At 32.2% G+C, this 27,772-nt stretch overlaps 1 protein-coding gene across 2 annotated transcripts; it reads left to right on the top strand.

The window, feature by feature from the left end:
* Nucleotides 1-2,160: 2,160 nt before the first annotated feature.
* On the top strand, nt 2,161-27,408 carry LOC133195719 (uncharacterized). Of its 2 annotated transcripts, XM_061331647.1 has the most exons (18): nt 2,161-3,006; nt 4,781-4,982; nt 5,271-5,491; nt 5,936-6,096; nt 6,350-6,794; nt 7,086-7,325; nt 8,206-8,256; nt 9,405-9,615; nt 10,204-10,378; nt 10,972-11,211; nt 11,795-11,867; nt 12,024-12,169; nt 16,246-16,438; nt 16,810-16,960; nt 17,261-17,410; nt 17,602-17,708; nt 18,019-18,111; nt 25,848-27,408. In XM_061331647.1, the coding sequence occupies exons 1-18, from the start codon at nt 2,208-2,210 to the stop codon at nt 27,101-27,103; spliced, it is 4,914 nt and encodes a 1,637-aa protein (XP_061187631.1). In that variant the 5' UTR covers nt 2,161-2,207; the 3' UTR covers nt 27,104-27,408. The 2 variants fall into 2 exon arrangements, with proteins under 2 accessions (XP_061187631.1, XP_061187632.1); XM_061331648.1 differs by lacking the exon at nt 8,206-8,256.
* Nucleotides 27,409-27,772: the final 364 nt, after the last annotated feature.

Below are 27,772 nucleotides of genomic sequence, written 5' to 3'. Positions count from 1 at the left end.
TTGGATTGTGAAGGTTCTAAGGCACCCTAGTAAGTCAATGCTGAATGTTTAACACTGTAATTTGTCTCAACTGAATTTTTAATTGATCATATTGTGCTTCCTCTTTTATTTTATATACAATTTCCATATATTTCAGTCAAACCTCGTTATCTCGAACTCAATGGGACTGAGAAAAAACTTCAAGATATCCAAGGATTCGAAATATTTGGGGTAAAATACTTAAAGAATAAGGGGTTGGGAATTCCCAATCACTTTGACATATCCATGGTATTTGAGATATCAGTGTTTGAGATACCAAAGTTCAACAGTACATCTGTCATGTGGAGTGAATAGGAGTAATTTTGGGGCTAGAACATGTCCTAAGACATGGTCAAATTATTCTTACTAGCATAATTTTAGCCTTAAACATGAAAAAGAGTTATTTTTAAAAATAATGAGTATACACATATATCTGCATGTGCTTATAGTACATGTGTATTGACATTTTAAAACGCCACTCAACTTGATTTTAGGCTGGACATAGTACCATTAAAATCGCTTTAATATATATTGAAGCTCAGCATTCATGGATAGATTGTCTTAGACAGTGCACGCAGATCTAAATTTTTTTGTTTGTACTTATGATTTGATCTGGACTATAAAAAAAAATTCTTATTGACCTCACCTGTGAAGTGGATATTAAATATCATGAACTTTAACAGTGTTTAAAGGTAGGAAAAAGATGCATCATTTGACAATTAAATGCAGGTACGTCTTTAAAAAATGTATTTAGATGATGTAGGTTCTGAAGCCTTTCTTTCTGAAAAAATATTGACTATAGCTGCTAAGCTTCAAGTGCTACTTCAACAAAATTTAAGTTACTAACAAATTACTTTCATATCTTTTTTTTTTCATGTATGTGCATGTAAATTTAAAAAATAATTAATTTTGTTGATAATGTCAATAAGAGCGCAAGTAATTGAAAAATAAATAGGATAGTGAGAGGTTCATATTAGAGAGTACAGCACAATGACAGGCATTTCAGTAAAATACATTAATTTTAAATTGTGAAATCACTGATTTTCATGGGGGTTTAATTTCATATCCTCCATGAAGTGTTAACATCACAATATATAATAAATAAACAACTAATCTTCAATCATGAAATAAAATCCCCAAGAAACAATATTTTTTGTCCTCAAACCATGAAAATTTGGCCCCACAAAAATAAGTCATTTTACAGTAGTATTTATTACGTATTTTTTTTTACCATAAAACCATCCATTGATTGAAGTATGAACATTAACGTACTCAGATTGTCAGGTTTTAAAGGAGTTGAGTAATTGAAAATGCTCGCAAAAATGTCCATGAATTCACAAAGTAGAGTGTTTATACCCATTCTTCAGAGTTCGTCATTAATTAATAGACTAAGTAATCATATTATATACTAGGTAAAATTATCAAATCTCAGTATATTTAAATTTAACTGAAATGTTACATATTTAGAGGCCTGATGTTTGGTTATCAAAGTAATAAATAAAAAAAAAATGAATATTCCAAAAATGATATGTAATAATTCCACAAGACTTTGCTGTGAATTTTTTTTTAAGACAAATTATGGAAAGAATGTTGACCCACATTAAACATGCAAAGCAGGCATGTATATAGACATAAAAAACTGCAGCAATTTAGTTTGAAGACAGCAACAATGAAAAGGTAAAGAAATTTTCAATAGAAACCTGAGCAACAGAACTAAGTCCCTTTTCCTGCCTTGCTATGATCCCAGTCTTTGTTTGCTTTTAAGTGCATTATTTATGAGAATTTACTGAGAAACCAAATAGTGAACAGAATACCTTTGTAATTTATGGGTTTTTTCTTATTAGAAAACTCTGAGCAAAGGAAAGGTTTTTCTTTCTGTTAGGTGTCTTTTGATGCACCGTGCAAGGTCAAGGATTAGCTTATGGTTTTTACTATTGAGTTCCAAAGTTGATCAGCAACAGTGTTTAACAAAATTACGTCTATTTCTATAATGATGTTTGGATCACAGTATGAGTTCCTTTGAATATAAATTTTTGTCTAAATCGGAATAGCTATCAAGTAACTGTCAGTATATTATCTCAATGTTTTTGTTTTATTTCAGATGAGCAGACAAAGGAACATTTTTAATCACTGAAGTTCTGGTATTAAGACCCTTTACTGTGACCCAAGGGACTCAGATTCAGATCAAGATGAAGTTGGAGAATTTTCTTGATGATGACGATGAAGAAGCACAGGTGTCACAAGTTGAACAGAAATATATTTTACGTAAACCAATCAGACCTTATATATGCTCTACTCCAGAGGACTTTAATGAAGAGAAAGATTTCCTCTTCAGGGAGGTGTTTCCCAAAATTCATGAACTGTGCAAGTTACGAGGGGGTAACTTCTTGCCATATGATGTACGATGGAATCCCAATGGCGAAGAAGCAGCATCCGGGAATTTGTTGAAGTTAAATTTAGATTATATAAGTAAGAGTTCTCCTTTCTTTATCTGCCTGCTTGGAGAGAGTTATGGGCCCTACAGGCAAGTGGAGAGACCACCCCTTCCTAAAAAAATCATAAATGTCGAAGACCTTGATGAAATGGATTGGATGGATAAAAACTATCTAATGGCCGCCTCAGCCGGATACACATGGGTGCTACAAGAAAGCCATCAGAACACTAGTTTTACAGAGTTAGAGATAATTCAGGCTGCATTTCTCTGCGACAACAGATACTGCCATTTCTACTACAGACAACCTGAACATTTAGATGTTAAATTCGGACATTTGTCAGAGGAAAAGAGAACTAAACTCAGCAAGATACATTTACCTGAAAATGAATATGCTGATCTCAATATAAGGGATTTGAAGCAGAGAATAGTGAAGAAGGCTCTGCCTGTGAAATATTTTAGGACTAATGAAGAACTTGGTAGACATGTGATAAAGGATTGGACAGCTGTTATAGATGGGGTGTATCCTGCCCTAGAGCACCCACTCTCCTCCTTTGGTAAGTAAGGCTTTCATATTTTCTGAGAAATTTATTAATTATATATATGTATTATGTATAGTAATTGAGCAACACCCACCTCCCTCCCCCCCCCCCCCCCCAGAAAAAAATTAATTGATAATTAATCAAGGCTTAAATAAAGTTAAACTTATAAGCATAAATAATGCTTAAATGATATATATCAATAAAAATTGAGTCAAAGTCAGAAAGCATTGCAACAAATGACATTTTGAATGGTTAAATTAAGACAAAGAAAATGAAAACCATTTCATTACTATCAATTGCAATATAATTTTTAAGGATTTGATAAATTCTTATTTGAATAATGATATTTCCTAAGTTTTGTAAATTTTGAAATTTTGACTGAAAAAAAAATATCTGTAGAAGCAAAACTGAAAAATGTTGAACTTCAAGTTCATCATCTTTAAACCTTTTATGCATGCATAAATATGATATTTCAAACTCAAGAGTACTTCAATGTGTCAAATATTTCAGGACCATAATAATCCATGAGATAAACCATGTAAATTTTTGAAGTTTTATATTGCCTATATCAGAGATATCTGTCAACATGTTCGCACCCCCAGATACCATTTATGATTCGAGATAAACTACCTACTTAGCGTTATATGATTTACGGGCCCTCTCAGGCCTATATCATTCAATGCAAGTATTTTATGGATCTGTTATGTATATAACAACTCGAGTGCTTTGATAATGGCTTTAAGGGATTACAGTATATTGAAGAAAATCGGTCTGATCTCTGTACTTTACTGTTTTTAAATGATTTTCCTGATCCCGTTAATATCAAAGCAGTTTTGCAATATATGTCTACTGGCCATGTAACCTAATATAACTTTAAAGTACAATGATTTATATAAGCCATTGTAGGGTTGCTGAAGCATTATGAAATCCTTTGAGAATTAAAAGAAAAATCTTAGGAAATTGGTTTCTTTGAAGATATTTTATGTTGAGATTTGACACAAGAGAAAAGTGATTGCCTTTTGAAAGCTCCTGGGGGCTGATTTTGTAACGAAAGGTTTGCATGTCAAAACAATTGAAACGTTTTCAGTAATTTAAAGCCTTATGTTAAGGACTGTCTCTTGAAACTGCTGGAATATTACAAATAAGTTCTCATATCTGAATTTTACATTGATATACAATAAAACATTTTAACATTTTATATAGAACTGAAAATTTTTAGCAAAATAATCCAGTCCCCCGACTTCACAAATTGAACGAAATACAGTAAAGCATGCTTATAACTGAAGTTCCAGAGACAGATGATTTTGCTTCATTATAAACATAATTTGCTATATCCATTTACACATGTAGTTTACAATATATATATATTTTAAAGCCTTTGGGAATGAAAATCACTTTGCTGTAAGCATCAATTCATTATATTTTAAATGGGTTTTTGATAAGTGTGTTTAATACTGTATGTATGTTTATATACATGTAATACATATGTATTAAAATGGATGACCAGAATAATATTTTCAGTGCATTCTTTTTTTTTTTAGTATTCCCTCATGTCAACAAACAACAAATGTATGCAAGGAAATTTGCCATAGGTTTATTTTTGCAACTTTCACCCAAATTGTCAGTGGGAAAATCCAAAAGGGGTTGAATTTCACAGACACAGCATTATCTCCCTTCTAACACAACTCTGTCTGGATAAATTTGAAATGAGGAAAAATTGTTTGTATGTGCAATATGTTACTTGAGCGAAAATAATGCCTCTGAATTTTTACTGCAATGAATCTTCCAGAATCAGAGGAATACACTGAGTGGGTAGCCAATGAAGTGTTTGCTGAGAGCAGACGACAGGTTTTTGTGACATCTGTTGAGCTCAATGGACTGAAGGAGAAGATGACATCATTTGCACTCGAGGTTCTAGATGAGAATGTTTATGAAATAGAAGAAAAAATGATAGAGAGACCATATTCAATTCTAAATTTGTTGAAAAAGAAGTAAGTATCGCACACCTCTCATATTAAATCTACGTATATATAAATAATATACTTTATGTATAATATGCTTGTAATTCCTATATTATTTGATACAGTTAGACTTCAGGTGTTTGGTTTTTTTTAAAGTCAGTGTTGCAGAACTCTGAGTATTTGAGATATTGAGGTGAAAAATATATAGAGAAAAATGGGTTGGGACTTCAAACTCACTGAAATATCATTTATCTTTGAGGTATTGATACATGCGTGTATTTGAGATAGCAAGGTTTCACTGTATTTTATGTATTTCAGGGAGGCAGTTGTAGCACGTTATAAATCAATCATGGTTGTCCATGGTGACAGAGGAAGTGGAAAGAGCACCCTGATTGGTAACTGGATCCAAAAATTCAAGGCTGAACACAATGATGTCAAGGTCATTTGTCAGTATGTGGGCTGCAGTGGAAGGTCAGCAGACATTTCAGTCTTTCTCAGACACTGTATAAAGGAACTCAGAGAAGAATACCTCAGGCCAGGTATCTGCTTTTGGCAGATCTGATGTTTGTTTAAATCAGCTTTGTTCTTGTATATTGGATAAATTCTTTAAAAGTCGTAATTTAAAAGAAAAATTGACATTAATCTAGAGCATGTAATTTATTATCATATGTGAATTCATTTTTTTGGCAAATGCATGAAAAAGCACAGCATATACGGAGTGCAAAGTGTAAAATATATATTCCACTTAAAGTTCTACAGTACAGTACTACAGTAATTACAGTCTCCCATATACATGTATTTCATAATACTTGGTATTTTGAAACTCCTTTATATACATATATACGGTAATACCATCTGTAGCTTTTAATATGAAAAACCTTACAATGTATATATTTTCAGAATATATTTTCCATTACAACTACTTGGTACAATTGATTGAATAAAATTCAAAGAAAGTAATATTTGGTGGTATCTCATTTCAGTGGAGTGTTCCTCAGAGAGTGGATTAACTGAGGAGGACCAGCCATGGACATTCCAGGAAGTGTGTCAGGCATTTGTGGCTGCTCTCTCATTGGGTCCTGCTGTCATTATCATTGATGGTTTGGATGAGATTGGCAACACACTGGGACTCACTATTAGACAGGTTAGTTTGTAACACTACATTGTAGTAGCAAGTAAAATTTAAATCTAAAAATGACTTATGGTGAATAAGGACCATGAGTACTTCTGGTACTTTGATTCTTTTCTATTCATTAAAAAAAACTGGAAAGCTTTTAAAGAATTCATTTTTCATTTTTTTTTTTTTTGTTGTTGAAAAATTACTACATTATTTATCGGTGCTTATACTTAACAATTGAAATTCCATTCAATATTTATAAAACAATTGTGTTTCTTAGGTCAAAGAATTGAAGTGGCTGCCTTTTCCTTTACCTACACAATGCAGAATTATCTTCACAACTTGTCGCTCAGATCTGACTTACCATTCCTTGTCATCAAGGAAAGACACAATCCTACACACTGTTCCATCATTTCATTCTTCCAAAATCCAGACAGCATTTTTGGAAGAAGCTATGCTGCAACATTTTGACCACTTGAATGAGGAGAACCTCCTCCAAGTTCATGACATGAAGCTCTCTAACAAGCCCCTCTTTCTCTCTCTCTTGGCTGGGGAGATGTGCTGTTTCAGTGTGTACACTGGACTTTTTGAATACCTGGAAGAAATAGGGGAGAAGATATCCTCCCTGAGAGACTACTGTCTTCGCTGCTTCCAGAGGTGGTCACGTGAGATGAGTTGGACGAAAGAGAATCTCTATGGAGAACTGGATGATGAAGATCTTCTAGGTAAGAGAGATGATTGAATGAAAAAAGTAGAGAAGCTGGAAGTGGCACTTCATATAAATTCTTTAAAATGATGGCATTTTATATAATAAAATATAGGGAAAAACTGACATTATTTTCTAAAATTGTGCATGAGTTAACAATGTCTACATTTACCACTTTTGTAATAAAAAAAAAAATTCAATGACTCTCCTGCCTAAAGGCATGCTATGTTCATTATCTAGCATTAAGTGCAGTAACTGGCCTTTAGATATAAACATAAACTTCTTTTAATTTCCTTAAATGTGCTTGCAGAACTTGAGGGGTGGATTCCAGACACCTTGCGTTTGCTAGCTGTGTCCAGGACGGGTCTTTCTCAGGTTGACATTTTTACATTATTGAGGGGACTAGGCTACAGAAATTCCAAAGAAGTCAGGAACTTCCAATGGCTTCAGTTCTGTACATGCTTCAGAGAATGGGTGTATGAGCTCCCAAATGGACAAATACAATTTGCTCACCAACATTTGAAAGAAATTGTGGAGTATGTTTTGCTTCGTAAGTATCAATGTTTTAACATACCCATTTAGTTCTTGTCTGAAGAATTTAATTGCTAGAAGAGTTAGGTTCCTGAAAAGAAAAACATGACTAGTTTAGTTTTATATTTCATTTTAGATTTTGTTCCAGTATTAATATTGAATGATTTTGATCATAGTGTAAAGAGATTGGTAGGTCTTGTTCAATGACATTTTTACCCTAATTCCTGCGTTGTATTCATGACCATGCTTATTTGCATGGAGCAACACCCTCCTTGAAATGGCAGAGATTTCTTATTGCATGGGATATTTTTGTTAAACTGAAATTATGGGATGTCACTGTTGTCAATTTAATGATAATGATTAAAAATATATACTAAGTGGAAAATATTACCTGCATACTAATTGCATGAATGATGTATTATATATCCTGTACATAATAAGTGCATGCATGACTGTTTAATATTAGTCAAATTAATCTTGTCTTAAATGTATTCTAGCTAAAAAGGAACCCCTGCAAACTCTCAATGGTTTTATACTTAAAATTAAACTTGAATTCTAATTTTAATTAACAACATTTAAAATTACAAGGTAAAATGTTGAAAAATGTTTAACTGTGTTTGTAATAGTAATACATGTTCTAGAATAAAAGAACTTCAGATCAAATGAAATCGTTACAGTTTATAATGCTAATATATACGTTAGTTTTATTTTTAATGAAAAAAGTAATAATAATTGTTATGTAGCTTAATATACATTTGCTTTTGCATGTTCAAATTGTTTGGCATATCATTTATCTATTTCTGAATTTATAAAAGTTACATATAATGTACCTGTGCCCTTAATTTTAAATAAGCAGTAACACATATTTCTTATTTTTTGACAATGAAATATTATTTTAGGAGGTGCAACAAAAAAGGATGTTAGTCCGCGCCGTAAAACGGCCAATATAAGTAGGTTTGACCTTTTGAACTTACCTTATTATTGTGTGTTTTGATTAATACCTTTCTAATGCAAGGCTAATTATTAACTGTTCATTTTGCAGAAATTTAAAAATCCTTGATCCACCCCTGCATTCCTGAAATTACCTATCACACGTTTTTCCCTCTTGAAAAAAGCAAATAAAATCAATATGGTCTGCACTTTGTATATTCCCAGGGTTTCTTTTGTGGTTACCCATTGGTGCATTTGTATACTTGCATATGAAATATTAGATAGATTATATTTGATGGACCATCAAAATTGAACTAATATTTCCATTTAAAAAAAGAAAAACAGAAAAAAACGTTAATTATTGTTGATCAACCTTTTGCCTCGAAGCTGTCTTAATGGATGTTTACTTACGTCATGATGTATGGAATAAAAAATATGCAATTCACAATAATTTATTACATGCTTTTAGATTTCATTTATCTAAATTATGATTGATGTTTGCATATAACAAAAATTAAAATTTCAGTTTTTTAATGCTTGAAAAATTTTTAATTACTTTGATTTTCACCAAATTAGATATAGAATTGGCTGTACATTTTTTTTTTAAATTTCGCTTCATTTAAGTTAACATTTGTGAGTTTTATATGTTGATGCTTTTAATATGTTTAATGAGTATTTAGTTTTTACGCTGTTACAAAAAGTAAAATTTGATTTGCAAACTTTTTTTTATGGCTCACAAGCAATATCCACTCACAAACAATATCCACTGACTCTTATTTCACAGGACAAGTTTAGACACTACTTGTCACACTGAAAAGCTCTCTTTATTCTTATCACACATGAATTTTACAGCTTTACTTAATTTGTACATGAAGCAATTCAACAAATGATCACAGTTTATTTAGATCTAAGATGGTCTAATATGGTAAGATTATCTGTGTATTTCAGAAAAAATGTGATTCTTGAAAGAAAAAATGAATTTGCAATTGATACTATAAAAATTTTGATGGTTTCAAGTAAAATCTAAGAAACAGATCTTAAATGAATGTGGTATATTTCATTCTCAAAATTTATACTTGTAGCCAACAATGTTAAGTCACATATATTTTAGCAAGGTTTTTTATGCAAAGCATGAGAAATATATATTTTACTGTTCCATACCTTAAAGATTCCCTAAAAGCAGGCAGTGGTGGGGTAGAAGTTGCATCCACTGGTGAATGTGAAAAAGAGTGGAAAGGTCAAAAGAACAGGTTCCACAATCAGCTTGCAAAGTACTTCCTCAAACAGCCATTCAACCAAAGGGTCTTGGAAGAGTTACCTTGGCAACTATTGATGTCTGGAGACATGGATACTCTGCTTCAAGTTTTAAATGATCCACTGTGAGTGAAAATATGAATAAGAGAAATTAAATCCTAATGATCCCATTTGAATATGACGAAGAAAATATGAAGCATTAAGTCTTACCAATAGTGTTTTCTGTGTTGAAATTTGATTAAGCATAGAAATTGGAATGCTCAATACCTTGCAGCATGTACATGTATTTAACTGTTATGCTCTTGTAATGTAAGGTCTTTTAGATATGATTAATTGTCCCTGAACATCGTTTACGTTACACATGTACGTTTTTTTTAAATTCATGAGTCCATTGACTTTTTATTTGCTTAACATAAAACAAATGAACTCTTCTGGTACATGTTGATACCATATCAGTGGAAATTTTATTGAAATACAATTTTAGCGATTTGTCCTTAAAAATCAATATTTAATTTTAGCGAGAAGTATATTTAGTGATTTTATGGTGCATAGAAAAATAACGGTAGCCTCTAATACTGAATGAATTATTAGCAATATTTAATTTTAGCAATCTTACCGTCCTTGCTAAAAATTCCAAATTTAATCCGCTCTAAAGTTTCTGCATAAACGGTACTTTCAGTTGTTGTTTTATATTTCAATTTTTAAATTTACAGGATGATAGAAGGTTTTCTGGATGAGAGGAGACAGAACCCCTCAAACAAACTGGACCTGGCCTTTTTCTGGTCTCTGATAAAGGAGGATGGAAAAGATGTGTGTACAATGTACCAGAAACTTCTGATGAGACTGGGAATCATGGAAGAAGAGAGAGAGGAGATCATGCATGACCAGGTAAGATGTGTGTACAATGAAGCAGAAACTTAGGATGAGACTGGGAATTTTGGAGAAGGAGATCTAGAGACAGGAGATCATGCATGACCAGGTAAGATGTGTGTACAATGTACCAGAAACTTCTGATGGAATGAAGGAACATGGAAAAAATATAAAATGGGAATGAAAATAAAAGTCGGAATCCACAGTGAAACGGGTTGTGCAGGTGTCGGATTAGACAGTTTTCACTGTACATTTGAAAAAAAAAAACTGCTAGAAGAGCATATTCATCATTATGATGGTTTAAACAATGAAATCTGATGAACAGGATCAATAAGAAAAGCAGTTTGAATCTCACTTATTTAGTTTTCTCTTACAAATACTTTCTTTTATATTCAAACTATTCTGTAAACCAATTTTTATTTGCAACATCCTTTATTCTGGATTCATATCAGCTAGTTTTTTTTTACATTAATACACAATTAACTGAATGGTTCCCTGCTAGAAATATTGGTGAGTTATTAAAGAAGTTAATTTGTAAAACTTTTGGATATATCTCGCAAGAGAATGAAAGTTTGTTTACAGCATATTATGAAGTTCTGAAACCTTTTTAGAATGCAGAGGATCTTGAATTGGACAGTGTAACAAGTGAAATTTCATCACACGAGGATGAGACAGCCTCCTCCTCCAGGGAGAACCTCAACATGACTGTCCCTAGGATAGTGACCTACCCTCCCACGAGGGAGCTGTCAGCAGTGACAGAGGAGTCCATCACTAGCAGTCTGGGGGTCAGGACCCCTCACCATCACAGGCTGGAGGAAACGGTGTATGAAGATCCCAATGATGAACAGAAGGTTAATATCAGAAATATCGAATATCGAAAATATATAATTTTTCCCAAGAATTTGTCATTTTAAGTATTGCTAATCAAAGAAATTTCCTCACCAAAAATTGAGGTACCTTACCAGGCATTGGGACAAGATACCAGAGGGTGATATTTCGTATATAATCCTTATGGGTAATCTTTTGAATTGCCAATGTAAGAATTTTGGTGTACTTGTTTTTTTTAAACTTATCGAAAACAATTTAGAAATCACAAGAGAATGTCAATTTTGAATAATTTTTGGTATAATACCAAGATATACAAAACATATATTTCAGGAACATGTCGTCTGACCTTAAATCTCTGAAAAGATTAAATTGGTTATAACACTTTTAAAGGTCATGTTTCTTTATTTCCTTCCTTTTATGAAATATTTATGTGAACTTAGCCTCTCTCTGTCTCTCTCTCAAATTCATATGAAAGGGCATTCAATTTTTAGAAGAAAGACTATTTAGAAGTAAAAGAATGTGGTGGTAAAGCTGTGTTCATTAGGTATAAAGCAATAACGTACAATGTATCTCGTATGTTTCGATCATTATTATTCTTCTGTTCAGGAAAGTGGAAGAACTAAACCAGTGGATAAGAATGGTGCTGTATTTTTGACTGAAACTAAAGCTGAAACTCCAGGTAAAAATTAAATGTTCTTTGGAGAAAATTAAGAATGTCATGATTATCTTTAATATTGATTGATATTTTTGTTATCAGTAACTTTGCTATTTATTGAATTCATCTTTTGTGAATGAGATTTTGACATTAAGTTCTTTAATTCCTCCTTTTCTCTAGGTGCAGATTCTCCATTATTATACCAAACTCATGAAATTTGCAACACAATTAAGATTGCCTGGCTTATCGCGAATTTCCTCAAAGATCTGGGTCATGTAGATGTAACAGAGAAAATACTGACAGCATTAAACAAAAAACTTGTAAAGGTACATAGTAAATTTTGACACTGATGTATGGAATTCTCTGTTTTTGAAATTTTTAATTTCAAAAGAAATTTTAAGTTTATTAATTGAAACAAAAAGAAACTTGTTTTGCATTAACATTTGTCATGTATTACACTTAATTTTGTGAACTTTTACTGTAAGACTCTAAGAAGCAATATTCATTATCAGTTACTCATATGGAGCTATTTTTTAATCTGAATTTTGAAAAATCTTACCGATATAAATTACATAAAAATTAGTTTTGTAACCCCCCCCCCTTTTTTTTTTTTTTGAAAAGTAGATTGAAATAGAATAAGTTAAAAATTGTTTTTAGTTTGAAAATTTACATTTTTCAAATGTATCCCACATAAAAAATCATTGACAATGATTTTATTACTACTAATGACATTTTTAATTGAAAAAAGTTAAATCTTTAAATGTTACAGTGCTTTAACACTTGACAAATATAAGAAGTAATAGTGATTATACCAAAATTGAATTTCAGATGTATGGAGTAAGCATTTTGTGTTATATAAGTGTTATTCGGGTTTGTCCTGCATTGCATGAACATACCTAATTTGTACACTCAGATTTGTCCCCATTATCGCTTGATATTTTTATACAGAATATGCTTTTGCTTAAAGATTAGTTTACATGTACATGTAGTTATATGCATCACAGCAAAAGAACATTCAAGCAAAGTTAGGTTTTGGTACTGGGAAAGAATACACACCTGTTTACAGCACTTGAAAAGTATGAATTTATACAACACTACATTTTTTTTTTTGGACTCTGAATGTCTATGGAAGGGAATTACCGCCAAAAGTCTATTTATCTTGCTTTTATTCTTATTCTGCCTACTTCTTTATTCTTTGTTATTATTGTAACTATATGTCACTTTATTGTTTTCATATTCGTCTTTATTACATTTCACTTTGATCTTCATTTTGTCCTTACTTCTATGTTGCTTCATTCTTGTAAATTCGTTCTTCTTTCTTTTAAATCCATACAGTTTCTTTAATAAATAATTATGATCATCTCTATTACAAATGTAAATTCAGTCACGCAAACCATGAAGCACATTCAACGAAGACGAATACAAGTAGTGTGAATTTAATGCGGCATTATAACGCTAGGTGGCAGGGTGTTCGCTGCGAGTGTTGATAAAATTAGGTACGCAAACCCGGGTTGAGGTTAATCGAGATTTTTCAATTTTCTGCCTTAATACTTTATCAATCGAACCCAAATTTTCAAGTTATGTTAGTTATAGGTTTATTTGTATACGCGGTAAAATTGCCCCGAATGCTCAATATTTTAGATTTTCTCGAAGAAAATTATTTGATTTCCAAGTTTTTGGAAGGCAGTATCAAGCTGAAGTGGGTTTTTTTTGTTGACAAAAAGCTAATAAATTTGTAAATTATTCTGATGCTAAACATTATATTTTACCTATTTATAAGCATTTCTTCTTTCAAATTTAATGTGCTTTTGTTGCTTTAAATAACACGTTTTAAGAAAATCTGGGTCATTAAAACCCGGAACAATGATGAAAAACTTCAAAATAATTGTGTATTTTCTGTTACCTGAAAAAAATAAGTAACTCTATTCAAGTTATTTGTTGGATGATTGAATTTCAGTTTTATTGATATAAAAAAAATATTAAATATTTTGATAATTACTAGTATACCCTTATAAATTGAGTTGTTTTTCAGGACCCTATATATTCTTCCACTGAACTGACATTTCTTTATTTCAGGATAATAACTGTTCATGCGCAGTCGCTTGATACTGGGGACTGCGGAGCTAGTCTGGTTTCGGCCAACCCAAAATGCTTTGCAAAGTAGTGCGGAACGTCATGGGTAGGCGTTGCCGGAATCAGGCTAGACAGGGGCATACTAGAAATTTCCCCCGGTTTTTATGAAAATATGTATTAATTTTTTGTTTAGAAATAGCACTTTTCGATAAAGAAATAAATATCTCTAGTAAGCACACAATGTTTGACATGAGAATAACTCAAAAAATTATTTTGTCAATGTCTCGTTTGGCAAAAAATACGTAAAATGTCGGCTTGATATTGCCTACCCATCTTAGCAAATTGGAAATCAAAAATCGTCAAAGATATCTAAAATATTGAGATTTTCAAAATATAAATACATGAATATAAATATTGGCAATTTTTACAGCGAATACAGATAAAACTTAGAGACGTAGCATTGCTTTTGAAAGGGGCAGCCAGAGAAAAAAAACAACTTAACTAAAAATCATGACAAGCAAAAAAAAAAAAAAACAAAACAAAACAAAACAAACAAACAAACCAAAAACAAAAAAAAAAAAAGAAATATTCTTCAAACTCGAAAATTCTATTTGGGGGGAGGGGGGTCCAACTTCTTTCAGTACCAAATTTTACTCATACGTCACTACGTACATGGCCCTTATTTGACTAAACTACAACAAAAAGTAGGAGGGGGTCAACCAGACTTTCATTGAACATTTTCAGTAGTAAAAAATTATGGCTAGAAAAATGTTTGGTGGCCAGCTCCCCCCCCCCCCCCCCCCCAATGCTACCGGTGTCATATAGTGAGACTTACCCCATAGTGAGTATTCCCCCTGGAAGTCTGGCTATATAGTGAGACTTCCCTTCCGGGGGGGGGGGGGGGGGCAATGACTATATAGTGAGCTTCCCGCCCTAAACGACCATAGTGGGACTTCCTCTTCCGTGTTTGGTCAGTTTCGATTTTATTTACATCGACGATGTATATATTGCATATTTAGGTAATGATCTTATATATATATAAAAGATGAATAGTTTCAATTGAATCAATATAAAAGTGCGCATTAAAATTTTTTCGTGCACAGCAGATTATAGTATTGTTCCGAGACGATTCTTATCAAAAGAAAAAAAGACATAATTAGTTTAACAGTAAAGAGGTCATTACCCGTAGAAACGTGCAGTTTACCTGCATGGTTAAAAAGTTTTAATTATAAAAATCACTATTAAAATGTTTTAATCATTTATTCATATATTTATTTATTTATTCATATAGGACGGATAACTTTTATCCAAACACTGAAAACGTTAGTATAAAAACATTGTTTTACAATGGAAAAAAATATTCGGAAACTAAATTAAAGGGGGGAGTTTCGCTATGAAGGGGGAAGACTGACTATATAGTGAAACTTTCCCCTGGAGAAGTCTCACTATATAGCTAGTCTTCCGAGGGAAGTCTTGCCATCTAGGCAGCCTTCAGGAGGAACGACACCGGGTACATGTCTGAACCTATAACATATATATTTGGAAATTTGGGTTCGATTGATAAAGTATTAAGGCAGAAAATTGAAAAATCTCGAATAACCTCGGCCCGGGTTTGCGTACCTCATTTTACCAACACTCGCAGCGAACACCCTGCCACCTAGCGTTATAATGCCGCATTAAATTCACACTACTTGTATTCGTCTTCGTTGAATGCGCTTCATGGTTTGATTTGTGTGACTGAATTTACATTTGTAATAGAGATGATCATAATTATTTATTAAAGAAACTGTATCAATTTCAAAGAAAGAAGAACGAATTTACAAGAATGAAGCAACATAGAAGTAAGGACAAAATGAAGAATGAAAAAAGTTCAAAGTGAAATGTAATAAAGACGAATATGAAAACAATAAAGTGACATATAGTTACAATAATAACAAAGAATTAAGAAGTAGGCAGAATAAGAATAAAAGCAAGATAAATAGACTTTTGGCGGTAATTCCCTTCCATAAATGTCAACATATCATCATTAATTGATATATAATTGCATTAATGATTCAAAATGTTTGTTATTTATTTTATAACTGTTACATTGAAGTAGTAATCAAACATTATATGTACCTAAATGGAAATTTTGAAGACAAGCTCTAGAAGTTTTTGAAATTAAATTATGGTAATATCAATGGGCCAAATTTTCAAATATTAACATGCTCATTTTCTTCTGAAGTTGCAGACAATTTTCATGTTCCAATGTTACCCATTTGAAATGTATTTAAAGAAACATTCACCTTCTTCAATAACTTTTCTATGAAACAAATACTCCTTGCTACAGAGTTATCCACTGGAACATGAGGATATGTTGATACACGCTCGGGTTCAGGAATCTCTCGGAAAGTACTGTCAGCAGAGAGGGGATTTGGACCTTTCTGAAAAGTATTTTACGAAGTCCTTCCGAATTGTCACCGATCTGTCAGAACTTGATGAGGAATCAACTGTTAATTTCATGGAATTAGAGAATCTGAAAGGTAGAATATTGTTTTATATCATGAAAGATTTATTTTTTGAAAGAAACTGTGATAAAATTAAGCAGAAATTGTACATCTAATTGTAGATAAATTTTAAAACAAATGCTTGGAGGCCTTGATATAAAATTTATCTATAATTTCCCCCAAGGAATCACTTCTTCCTTCCAGTTTTCTTACTCCAGGTAACTTAGGCAATCTGAACGTTCTAAAAAACACATAATAACCAATTTAAGATAACTTCTACTACTTATTTGAAAATAACCGTATCTTGTCAAAATAAAAGTGTTGGTATCATTACTAAAGTTATAAAACTTTTACAAGTAAGACTGGCAACAATATTTGTGCAACTACGCGTAATTTTTCTCATTTAGGTAAAATTCTGTCACATTTGGGAAACCTTCGCATGAATGAAGGCTTAGTGGATAGTGCTGAAGACTTGTTAACAGAAGCTCGCGATGCTGTAGAAAATAGCGGAAATCTGAGCGCCAAAGCCACCATTTTGTACAACCTAGGACTTCTAAGGTAAGACATTTCTTGTAGACGTTTTTTTTAAGTTTTTTTTAAATTACTTATTTAATGGTAAAGTGATTATAACATTTGATGTGTAATTGTGAACGTTCGTTAAATTAGCCAAAGAACAATGATGAATGACGAAGCATACTAATATTTTCGTTGTGTATTAAAGATAAACCACTTGTTAAATTTATATTTTAAAGTAATTTCAACACAGAAACTTAAATGAACTTAAACGTACTTTTCTAAATTCCATTGTGTTAATGAGGTTTGGCATGATTTTTTAAAAAATGATTTGGTACCTTACAGAATGCAACAACAGGACTATATTATGGCAGAAACAAGTCTGCGACAAGCTTTGAATATCAGGGAGCAATGGTTTGGGAAATCTCACCCTCTTGTCGCAGACGTTCTTTATGCTCTGGCTGAAATCATGGGAAACCCCGACAATTATCGTGGGTAAGCTTGATAGTTGATAAATTATATACTAGTAAATATTTCATTGAAAATTCCGTTGTCCTGACAATGATGTCTTTATTTTGCAAAAGGGAATGAGAAATGTAAAAGTTTATGAAAGGTTAAAATTTTGCGCTGATTGATTTGAATCTACAAAAAGAGTAAAAATCTTTTATGAATGATTTTAAATGTAGGTTCGACAGAGTTCGTTCAGAGGGAGTGTACAGGAAAGTTCTTAAGATCAGAGAAGATTGCCTGGGAAAAGAACATCTGGCCGTTGCAGATATATTGTTCCAGCTAGGTAACTTACATTTTCGGCCATCATTTTACTTCCAAAACATCAATACATGTAATGAAATAAAATTTGAATGGGTCGTAAAAGTAAGCACATTTTGTAAAACTGTCGTAATTTTTATGCTAAATTAAGGTATTTTTATGTTTCATTGAACATAATTTTAATGTATTTGGAGGAAGTTGAATTAAATTATTGAATAAATTAAAGACGCATTGCTTTAAAATTCTCCATAAAAACAACATATATTTACATAAAAGCATATTCCTATTCCTTTAAATTTCTTCTCTTGCCAATACTTTTTACTATCTATTATTAGGAAAACTTTTACAAGATGAAATAAACTATGCTGCAAAATGTGAGGCTGTGCAGTTGTTGCGTAGAGCTCTTGATATTAGAACAACCAAGCTAGGTAAGTTCTTTGCTACATTTTGTGTGACCAGTAGTACTATGTCTTTTATGTTTTTTTTTTCAAATGAACACTACAAAAATTCATAACATTAAAAAACTGCACACTTTTTGCATGACAAACCTTTTAAAATTTACAAAAATTACACAGTGTTGAGTACATGTGAATCAGTTAAAATTTCTGGATGTTGATGTTTTGCGTTAAAATTTCAATTAAACATTCTGTATTAGGGTGATGAATTTAGAATATTAACACACATTCTCAATTGAACACTAAATAAGGGTAAAGTTTGTATTGCAGTACATCATACCAGTATTTTACAATGTCTGAAAGAATAGAAATGTGATGCTTCAGTGTTCCCCATCATAGATAAAGGAACTAATTCATCATGATATCTGATCATGATATTTTTATCATGTATAGGGTGATAAATCTTTTAATGGATATTATTGATTTGAGTGCTCCAATTTTTTCACTCTGGTTAAACTAACTGTTGAAGTGGCAAAAGGATTTTTTGTCAATCTGGTGTGATGCTGATGAATGCCAATACACAAAGATATGTTTTTAAAGTCTTTCTAAACAGAAGCTTGTGATTGATCATGTTTAAGTTGTCTCAATTTCTTGATAAATCTCTAGGGTAGAGATATTTAAATTGCCTCTGAAATCGAACTGAACCTTTAAGTCATTCTTGTTTAATTTCTTTTTTTCAAAGATAAAAGTGTTTGCAAAATCACTCTCTCAGATATGCAATTTTTGCTGAAAAAGATATAGATTTCCCAAGCGATCAATGGTAGAAAATCGGCAATGTTTTTTTTTTAGAATCTCATTTCTGAAAATCATACTTTTGGATAAGCAGATTTTGCTGTACTTTACTGCCATAAATCCGTCGATCAATATTGTGCGATGTTATCATTGTTTGAAATTCAAGAAGAAATTAAAGAAATGGATTTCATATGAATAATCATTTTTTGCATTTTTTGTATCAGACATGTAATACTTTTGCATGTTGGAGGGGTTATCAAAAAGTTTGTGGAATGGTACTATGTAGTCTGTGCTTACAAAATTTACAAGGAATATAGAACAACAAAAGTTTAAGAATGTTGAAAAGCTTGATACGTTGATAATTTGCCAAATTATTCTAAAATGAAAAAAGACATTATATGATCATCCGGCGCTGTCGCCGTTTAGTTTCATGACGTCCGACAACGTCATTGTTTCTCAATGTCCGCTCTCTCTACCTCATACACTTATCTTGTTGAGATTACCTGGAATTAAGCAAGGACTTAAGCCCGTTTTGTTTATATGACTTTATAGTGACACGAAAAGCTGCTTTCAATGCATATAATATTGTAAATGGACCTATACATAGGGAAATGTCCTCACTTGATTATGCCAGAATACCTAGCTTGTTGGAGTTCAACCACACATGATCAACGTTACTTTTCGAAGTGACTAACTTTTGACACCCTGACTACCAATCTACATTAACTGTGCATCTTTCATCTCTCCGAATCCTTTTGGGCATTTAAAAACAAGCACTCTTGATGCATTTTATTTTTCTGTAGCATGTTTAAACATCTATATAAGTTTTTCCTGGTGCGAAACTTTATAGAATGTTTGAAAAAGAAACCCCTTCCCCCTTTTGATGTTATTTTCAAGCCTTTCGTTGTTCGGTCACTCTATATAAACTTTAAGATAAAATTTCATAGAACTTACAGAATGTGGTAAAAAATGCAAATTTTACGTAACAATTGAGTTGTACCACATTCCTGAATTAACAGGATTTTTTTTAATGACAAATTCTCATATCAAAAGAGTTTTTTCTCATTTACACTCAGGTAGAAAAAAAAAACGTCATATGTGAGGTTGCGCCGCCTAGACATACTGTTACTTACAAAAACATTAACAATTTAATAAAATAATAAAACTTATGATTTATGGTTTATTCTATTGATAGAAAAGATGATGTTAACTAAATATGTTAAAATTCACTGATGTACTTAAAGCGGTTTTAATTTTGTGGCGCTAGTCCACGAATTTTTTTTATAACCCCTCTTATATAGAGAATAATTGTTATGATTTCAAAGCCAGAATAAAGTAATTTGAGTTCCTATTTCAGATAGGATTCATCTATCTGATCAAAGGTTCATTTTTTTCCCATAACTCACCTGCAATGTTCATATGCAGATAACAGAGTGCATACTTCTTATGTGTCATTGGTTAAAGCTGTTCTTTTAATACAACAATAATATTTTGATGATAGATATCCTTTACTTTGTCGATATTGTATTTTTCAATACAAAAAGGCTTGTTACGATTAAATGTAGCCTTATTCAACATAACTGTTTTTGGAATAACAATAACCGATGACCAAGATCACTTCAACAAAATGATTAGGAAAAAAATAATAAATATAGATTTTTACTTTTACGCTGGTGTTTTCAATTTTGTAAATTCTTTTGGTTTAGAATCGGAATTAATATACATGATATACTGTATCTATTCACGACAATATTTTGAAACTATTGTATTTTATTTTAGAAATTAAAATAACCTGTAAAAAATATTTTTTTTAATAAAAACAAGAAGATTTTTGTTTCAGTTTCATAGCTTTGTTCGTTCTGTTGCTTCGAATTTCGATAACCATTTAGATTGTTAACTCGAATGAGGTAGATCTGGAAATCGATACGTCAAAATATAATGGAAATGATGCTATTTCTCTTGGAGCGCAAATATTATCAGTATGGCTCATTAATAAGAAATTAAGTTTGAGTTTCTATTATACCACCACTGATTTCGCCATTTTAAAATGGATAATGAACAAAAGGGAAATTGATAAAAGCCTGCCATATTGGGCTTATTATCAATATTTATTGGACCTATCCATAAATTTCCTAAACAAAGCGACAATACAGAGAAAGGGATTTAAATGTAGTCCCATATCACATTGATTTCTCCCGAGTACCAGGGATGGCGTGAAATGCCTCTTCATTGTCCTGTCGTGAGAGTGTATATTTTTAAAGTTCGGGTCGTGTACCAATGCTCATTTATTCATGTGGTTGTAGGAAAAGATTCCAAGTAGTTTATGACAGGTGCTTGTTATTCGTTATAGTAACGAAATCCCTCATTTTCATTGGATTACGGTTCCAAGGTTAATATTCATTTAAGAAAGTGCTAAAAAGTATTTTAGAGTCCGATTGGATTATATTCGGCAGTTTTGGCTCTGGAAGGAAGACCTTGTGGATACAACACCCTTAAAAACTAGATTAATCTTTAGTCGTAAGGTTGAGTCAACGTTTGGCTAAACAAAATTTTACGGAAACCCTCCAACACTTCTGTTGCTCGAGACTGGTGACCTGCGGGAAAGAATTAACCATATAGTGACCGAGCTAGGATAATGCCGTGATTGCCAATGCATGTCTAGGTTTTAAGGGATAATCTTCTAGTCTGACATCATAAACTGTACGATTTGTTAGCAAATATTTATGCGATCAAATACTTGTATCGCTTGAAGTAATTCAACAACAGAATATATCGTTGAATTTGTTTTATTTGGGACTTACGCAAAGAGTGACAGGAAAAAATGACTTTGAAGCGAGTTCGAATCGCAGAGCCTGGGCAATATATCACAACAGGCATTAGACCTGATGTTGAAATTACAAATGAGGATAAACATGAGAAAAATATTGAAAAAAATATTGAAAAACCTGTGTCATGTTTGAAGATATCTAAAAGTACTGTCAACGAACGGAAAAAGGTTAATATTTTCGGTATGTAAACTTACGAAAAGTCATCATTTTTAGTTTCTTATATATTATTTTGTAAATAGTTTTTATTATTGGGTGCATTTTATGGTTTCATGTGCAGCGGTGTTCTATTTCAAATATATATGGAGACCCACACGAGCGCACAATCAGATAAAAGCCTTATCTTGCAGACAGTATTTAGTATTGATGCGATAATTTTTGTGATTGATATCAATTTTTAAAAGTCGCGTCAGAAGAGAAACAGGAAAAAAGAAACTTCAACCGATAAATACAGATAAAAATATGGTTTTGTTATACCTATTTTTTTCATTTATGAAATATTCTCATATACTCTGTAATCTGTATGTGTATTTTTTTTAGATAATATTTTGTTAAGAAAAATGATAATCAAATGAAATTTTACTACCAAAACGTAAAACATGCACACTTTCTAATTCTTTTATTTTCTGAAGTGTATGAAGGTACATTTAATGGTTGTATGATGGGAAAAAAAAGCCCATTGGTTAAAAATTCATGTCTAAGAAAGAGGGAAAAACTCTTGTACAATACGAAATAAATGTACCAATTATCATCGTTATAAATAGAGTGCAACTTGATCTTGTTTTAGAATTGGGTTCAATTTTTAGCAATTACTGTATGTACGGTAAAGTGCCTAGGAAAGTCTCAACGTTTGGTCTGCAGAAGTCTGCGTGTGGTAAAAATGTTATCATTTGTATATTCAATTTAAACGGTTGTCTTGCATAATATCGATGACTCTTTAGAAATGATTTATGGATAGTGGAAATATATTAAGTCACTAATACATGCAGATTTTGAAGAGGTTTTCAAGAGTGCAGAAATTTACACGTATAGATATAGAATATTGATACATGTATGTACTAGTACTCCTTTTTTGTGCATTGGAAGAGGGATTGGTTGGTATATTTTAAAATTTAATTGAATGATGCAAAGTCTATATTAATTTTTTTTTTGGGGGGGGTAAAAAAATATTTTATGGAGTTCATGTATAAAATTACTTGGAATATTTGTTGAATTGAATAATTCGTTTTTTTCTTCGCTTACGTATTAAATAAAGAGTTCGCTCCTTTTGGACATTTTATATATAAAAAGTGTTTGAAGAATTTATGATTATTTACTAGCATTTCTGAGATTTAACATGTGCCTACAAGAAAGTTCACGAGTTCAATTTCGAGCACCATGTAATGCATGATATTTACAAATTAAAATCCAAACACCTCCTAAAACCAACTGTAGAAAGTGTACACGGGTCCTATTCATTTTAAGTCGGGGAAAAGGTAGTTAAACACTATCGCCAAGCAGTGTAAATTGTCCATTAGAAAGGTGTGAGGCGCTACTGACCAGTTTGTCAAGGTTTTATGTCTACCTACTGTATTTAAATATAGTCATAAAAGAGAAGTAGTGTTTACTTTTTTGAATGTCCAATCTCTGTCAGAGGTTTGATGGATTTAATCGTGTATTATTGGTTAACCTTTTATTTTATGATGGAAATACAACAATATTATGCTCATATTTTTGGAAATATATTTATAACTTTGATTTTTCACTCAAAATGTGACTGTCAGCTTTCATAAACTAGAATAAAATTTTGTCGTAACAGATGCATCATGATGACTTCATATATAGTTATGTTGTAAATATATACGAACGTCGAATACTTCTGAATTTTTTTACGTTCGCAAAAAAGTGTTGATAAATACTCTTTACCAAATTTCATTTTCTTCAGCTTCATCAATTTCAATCAATTCCTAGTCCTTCTTTTAAAAGATTTAAATACCTTGCCCGTCATCCGATTCCCCCAGTGTATCCATTAGTACATTTCTTATCGCATAGTATTGTCGGCGGAACAATTAGGGTATTTCGTTACATGCCCAATGCTTTATGCGTTTTTTGTCGTATAGAAATTCAAATATTTATGTTCATCAGTTTGCCATTATACTAGTTTTGTAAGATTCCCGTAAACCCATTCTGGTGTGCGGGCCTTTGTCAATGGCCTATTCGTTTGATAATTAATCATACCCGATTAAGTTTTGGTTTAACATTTAAATCGAAATCTCTGTATAGAATAGCGGGGTCTGCGTTTCCATGTGGTTAGAAAACCCTGATTAGAGACACACAAAACCAGTTGATTTTTGCCAGACGAAGAAGTCATTGTCCGACTGGGGGAAAAAGTTAAATCTGGACAATTGTATACAACATAAATTATTTAATTAATAATAATGGACCGACTGGGCATGGCGAACATAGCACTAAATTTTATTTATGTTCCATCAAGATGTATAGGAAAACTTAAGTGACGATTTTCTGTGACATTCGAAGGATAACATTTTTACTGTTGTGTATTTTTTGTTCTGTTTTTGCGAGTTAATCATGAAAGTTCCGACTTCTTCCTTTCCTCGCATCCAGGAAAATATATTCAAGCAGCCAGGTATGTTTATGGGGCGACTTAAATGCAGGATATCTCGACTTTTTTTGCAGGAATGTCGTTGATTTTATACAATTAAATCACAACTTTCGTTGGATAATTTTTGCGTTTGTTTAAATTAAGCAGTTGTCCATTTTTTTTTATCCAATCTAAAAAATCTATTTCGAATAAAGGAAAAGAAATGGAAAAAATGAAATTATTGTAAGTAGAAATTATCTTTTTTTCTATTTATTTGTACAGAAAGTGTAGGATTTGAATCGTTAATATTCTCCAAGTGATAAAGTCAAAGAAAAAAAAATACACTAACTTAAAATGTAAAAATAATATTTACACTGAACTATTTTGAATCTATTTTTACATTGTGTCAAAAGATGTGTTTTTATCAAGGAATCTGGAACGAATTTTGAGGCTTTAAAGGGTATGGGTATAATGCAGGAGTTATAAGCCCTTCTTTTATATTTGGTGATGATAATCTCCGAGAGCACAAAAACATAAAAGAGACCGCCGGTCAGGCTAAGAACAGCATTGGAAGTTTTTGTGATATGTCCAAATGCACTCCTAATGCGATTTCTGCGTTTGTAATCTTTTGCATATGCGATGTTGGGTATTTTCTATGCGTCGATGGTGTAATGTCAGGTACAAAAGTCATTACGCTACAAAATTTTTGTCATGAATTTAGTGTTAATTTGATGCTTAAATTGTCGACATGACCTATAGTAATCATTTATCTAAAACAAACTTTAGATATGGTAATTTAAATCCAGCATATTTCAATATTTAACGCAATTGCTTGACACAGATGACAGGAACTATAATATGAAAAGACACAGAATCCCTACACACACTTTTGTTAGATATTCGTGAGTTTTTCAATGCAGTATCTCAAGCTTTAGCTTGACATATATAATTGTTTTACTCATGTACCTATTTTAATTATGTGTCTGTCTATTGTTACTATCACAGCTAACATACATTTACTAGTATTTTAATATATACTTGCTGTCATAGCATTCATTGTTTGAGTGTTCGATAGTTTTTTTTTTTTTTATTGAATCCTTGACTTTTTCATTGATTTAGGAAGGTTGATGTCAAGGTTCTGTCCTTCATACTAGATTTTAATCCCTTATCATACTTGATTAAAGTCCAGATTATGCCTTTGTTTCTTAACATATGACATGGGTTAAATTTCACATTGCAGTATCAATGTGCCAAATACGGTCTTCATTATATCTTTGCAAAATTCTTTGATATTATTCGTTTTAATCAAAGGTTCATGTACTTTACAATCAGATTAAATATCAATATGCATGTTTGAGAATAAGAATAAAAAACAAATTTTCTAACCGTAACCATTACTGTACCTAGTTATAAATAAGTCATTTGACTTCTTTCAACAACAAATGGCATGAAAGATGAACGTAGGAGTCATTGATAAATGATATTTACATGTAATCTTTAGCTTGATTTTGGAAGATATGATGAACAAGTAAGATTGCTCGATAAGACTTTTTTCCTTTTCTCGTTTAAAGGTGGAGATCACATTGACAGTAGGGCTGTAAGACAGTATCTCAGTCAGCTGGAAATCTCACTCAAGATGGGTAGATATGAGTTTGGGTCAGCGAGGCTGACTGATACACGAACAGCCGATCGACCTTATAGCAAACTTTCCTGGCACGAGAAAGATCTAGCAAATTTAGACAAACGTTCCAGGTCAAGAAGTGCAAGTCGAAACTCTGGATCTGTGCTGAGGTCCCGACCTTCAAGCTATAAAGAGGACCCTCATGGACAATCTCTGAGCCGATATAGTAGTGTCAGTCATCTAAGCGCCTCTGAGAAGCTACTAATGGACGCAGATCGTCCAAGGCTGCTTCATCGTGATAATATAGACAGAAAATTGAAAGTTTCACCTCCTTCATCTGAGGTAAATTCACAAAGGCGACATGTAACGGTTGAAATAAAAGTTGAAGATGGTATTGATAGGCCACAAGGAATGGATGTCGAGACGAGAGATGCAAATCCTCAGATTGATAGCTATGGTGATGAAATTCGTCAAACTGAAAGTTTAGCTGTCGGGCAAGAAACTAAGAGAACTCAGTTTGCAGAGCAAACAGAAAGTGGTCCAGCAGAATTATTCAAACGATATAGTAGTGCTGGAAGTTCTCGATCATCTATTTCACGACAGCAAGATAGAGGATTAGTTAGAGGAAACAGTGCTAAAAGTTACCAGAGTTCTCACATAACTGGTTACAGTACACACTCTAGGGCTAGTGTACGAAGTGGTCATTCTCGTCGAAGTGCTCCTGGTCCACATGCAATCACTCCAGGAAACACAAAGTCGGTCACTGCAGGTCCGAACTCAACTTTAGACAGTCTCATTCCACGATCACCTCGTGATCTAGTAAGAACTGTACACCATCGTTCTGCATGGTATCACGTACCTGGTCGTTATGCTACCTCCCAGAAACCTGTCCCACCAAAACGTTCACAGAAAACACCAGAAGCAAAGGAATTAGAACATCGACTTTTTGGAAGTAGAAACTCAAATAGGGAAACACAACAGACTTTATATCGTAAATCCCCTCCTAAGGTCAATAAACCAAGACCTATTCAATCCAGGGACATAAACAAAGAATTTGGAATGACTGTTAAAGGGATAGGGCCAGTGATTTCTAATGGTTACTATAGTAGTCCTCCACATGACTATGCTGTTGAGTCGTATGTTGATGAAGATACTGAACACCATAATACAACTGTTAAATTTAAAGAAGCCGTATTTATGGAGTGAGAGGAGGCATAAAGTTAGATCTGTTGATTTTTTTTATTGTTTTTGTGACCTTCCAGAGTGTTATCACTTTAAAGATACGTTAAATGTATCTTAAAAGTATGTCTAATTGTCATGAAATATGATATATTCTAATTGTTATATTTAAACTCTTGAGAATAAAATTATAAATTATATATTTGATAGGAATTAGATCTGATAAAATATTAGATTTTCAAGAACCTTTCATGTATATTGAAATAGAGGTCAGTGTAATTTTTTTCTGTGTTCAACTTTCAACAAAATGTCTGTGATAAATATATAGTATGTACATCTATAATGACTGCAACATTTGATGTTATTAATTTTGTATTGATGTGATATAAATGTATTTAGCAGTCACTTTTACCGAAGAGGGGGGGGGGGGGGGGGAGGGGGTTGGATGGTTGGATGGTGTATCGATTTTGGTGCAGCATTTACTTTTTCAGCAAATGAAATGTTAAAATATGAATAAATCTTTAAGATAGATTTGCAGAATTGCACTGAAAAAAATGCGAGCGCTGTCTGTTGTATCACTTATAACAGCTATTAAACATCCAGCATTAAAAAGTTTAGGCTATCAACTGTATGTAAACATATCTTTTGAATATGTAACAGGCCCGTAGGATGCAATTTCAGTTTGGTTTTCTTTTT

Source organism: Saccostrea echinata, unplaced genomic scaffold, assembly GCF_033153115.1.
Source record: "Saccostrea echinata isolate AGI-Se365-2 ecotype Australia unplaced genomic scaffold, CSIRO_AGI_Sech_v1 ptg000029l, whole genome shotgun sequence".
Classification (NCBI taxonomy): Eukaryota; Metazoa; Mollusca; class Bivalvia; order Ostreida; family Ostreidae; genus Saccostrea; species Saccostrea echinata.
This window is presented reverse-complemented; position numbering and strand designations above follow the sequence as displayed.

What these genes read in the sequence shown, in the direction of transcription:
- LOC133195719 (XM_061331647.1), top strand. Translation starts at nt 2,208, where the DNA reads ATGAAGTTGGAGAATTTTCTTGATGATGACGATGAAGAAGCACAGGTG. An exon ending in AGATATATTGTTCCAGCTAG is followed by an intron (nt 17,709 to 18,018) that starts GTAACTTACATT and finishes ATCTATTATTAG; the next exon opens with GAAAACTTTTACAAGATGAA. An exon ending in TATTAGAACAACCAAGCTAG is followed by an intron (nt 18,112 to 25,847) that starts GTAAGTTCTTTG and finishes TCTCGTTTAAAG; the next exon opens with GTGGAGATCACATTGACAGT.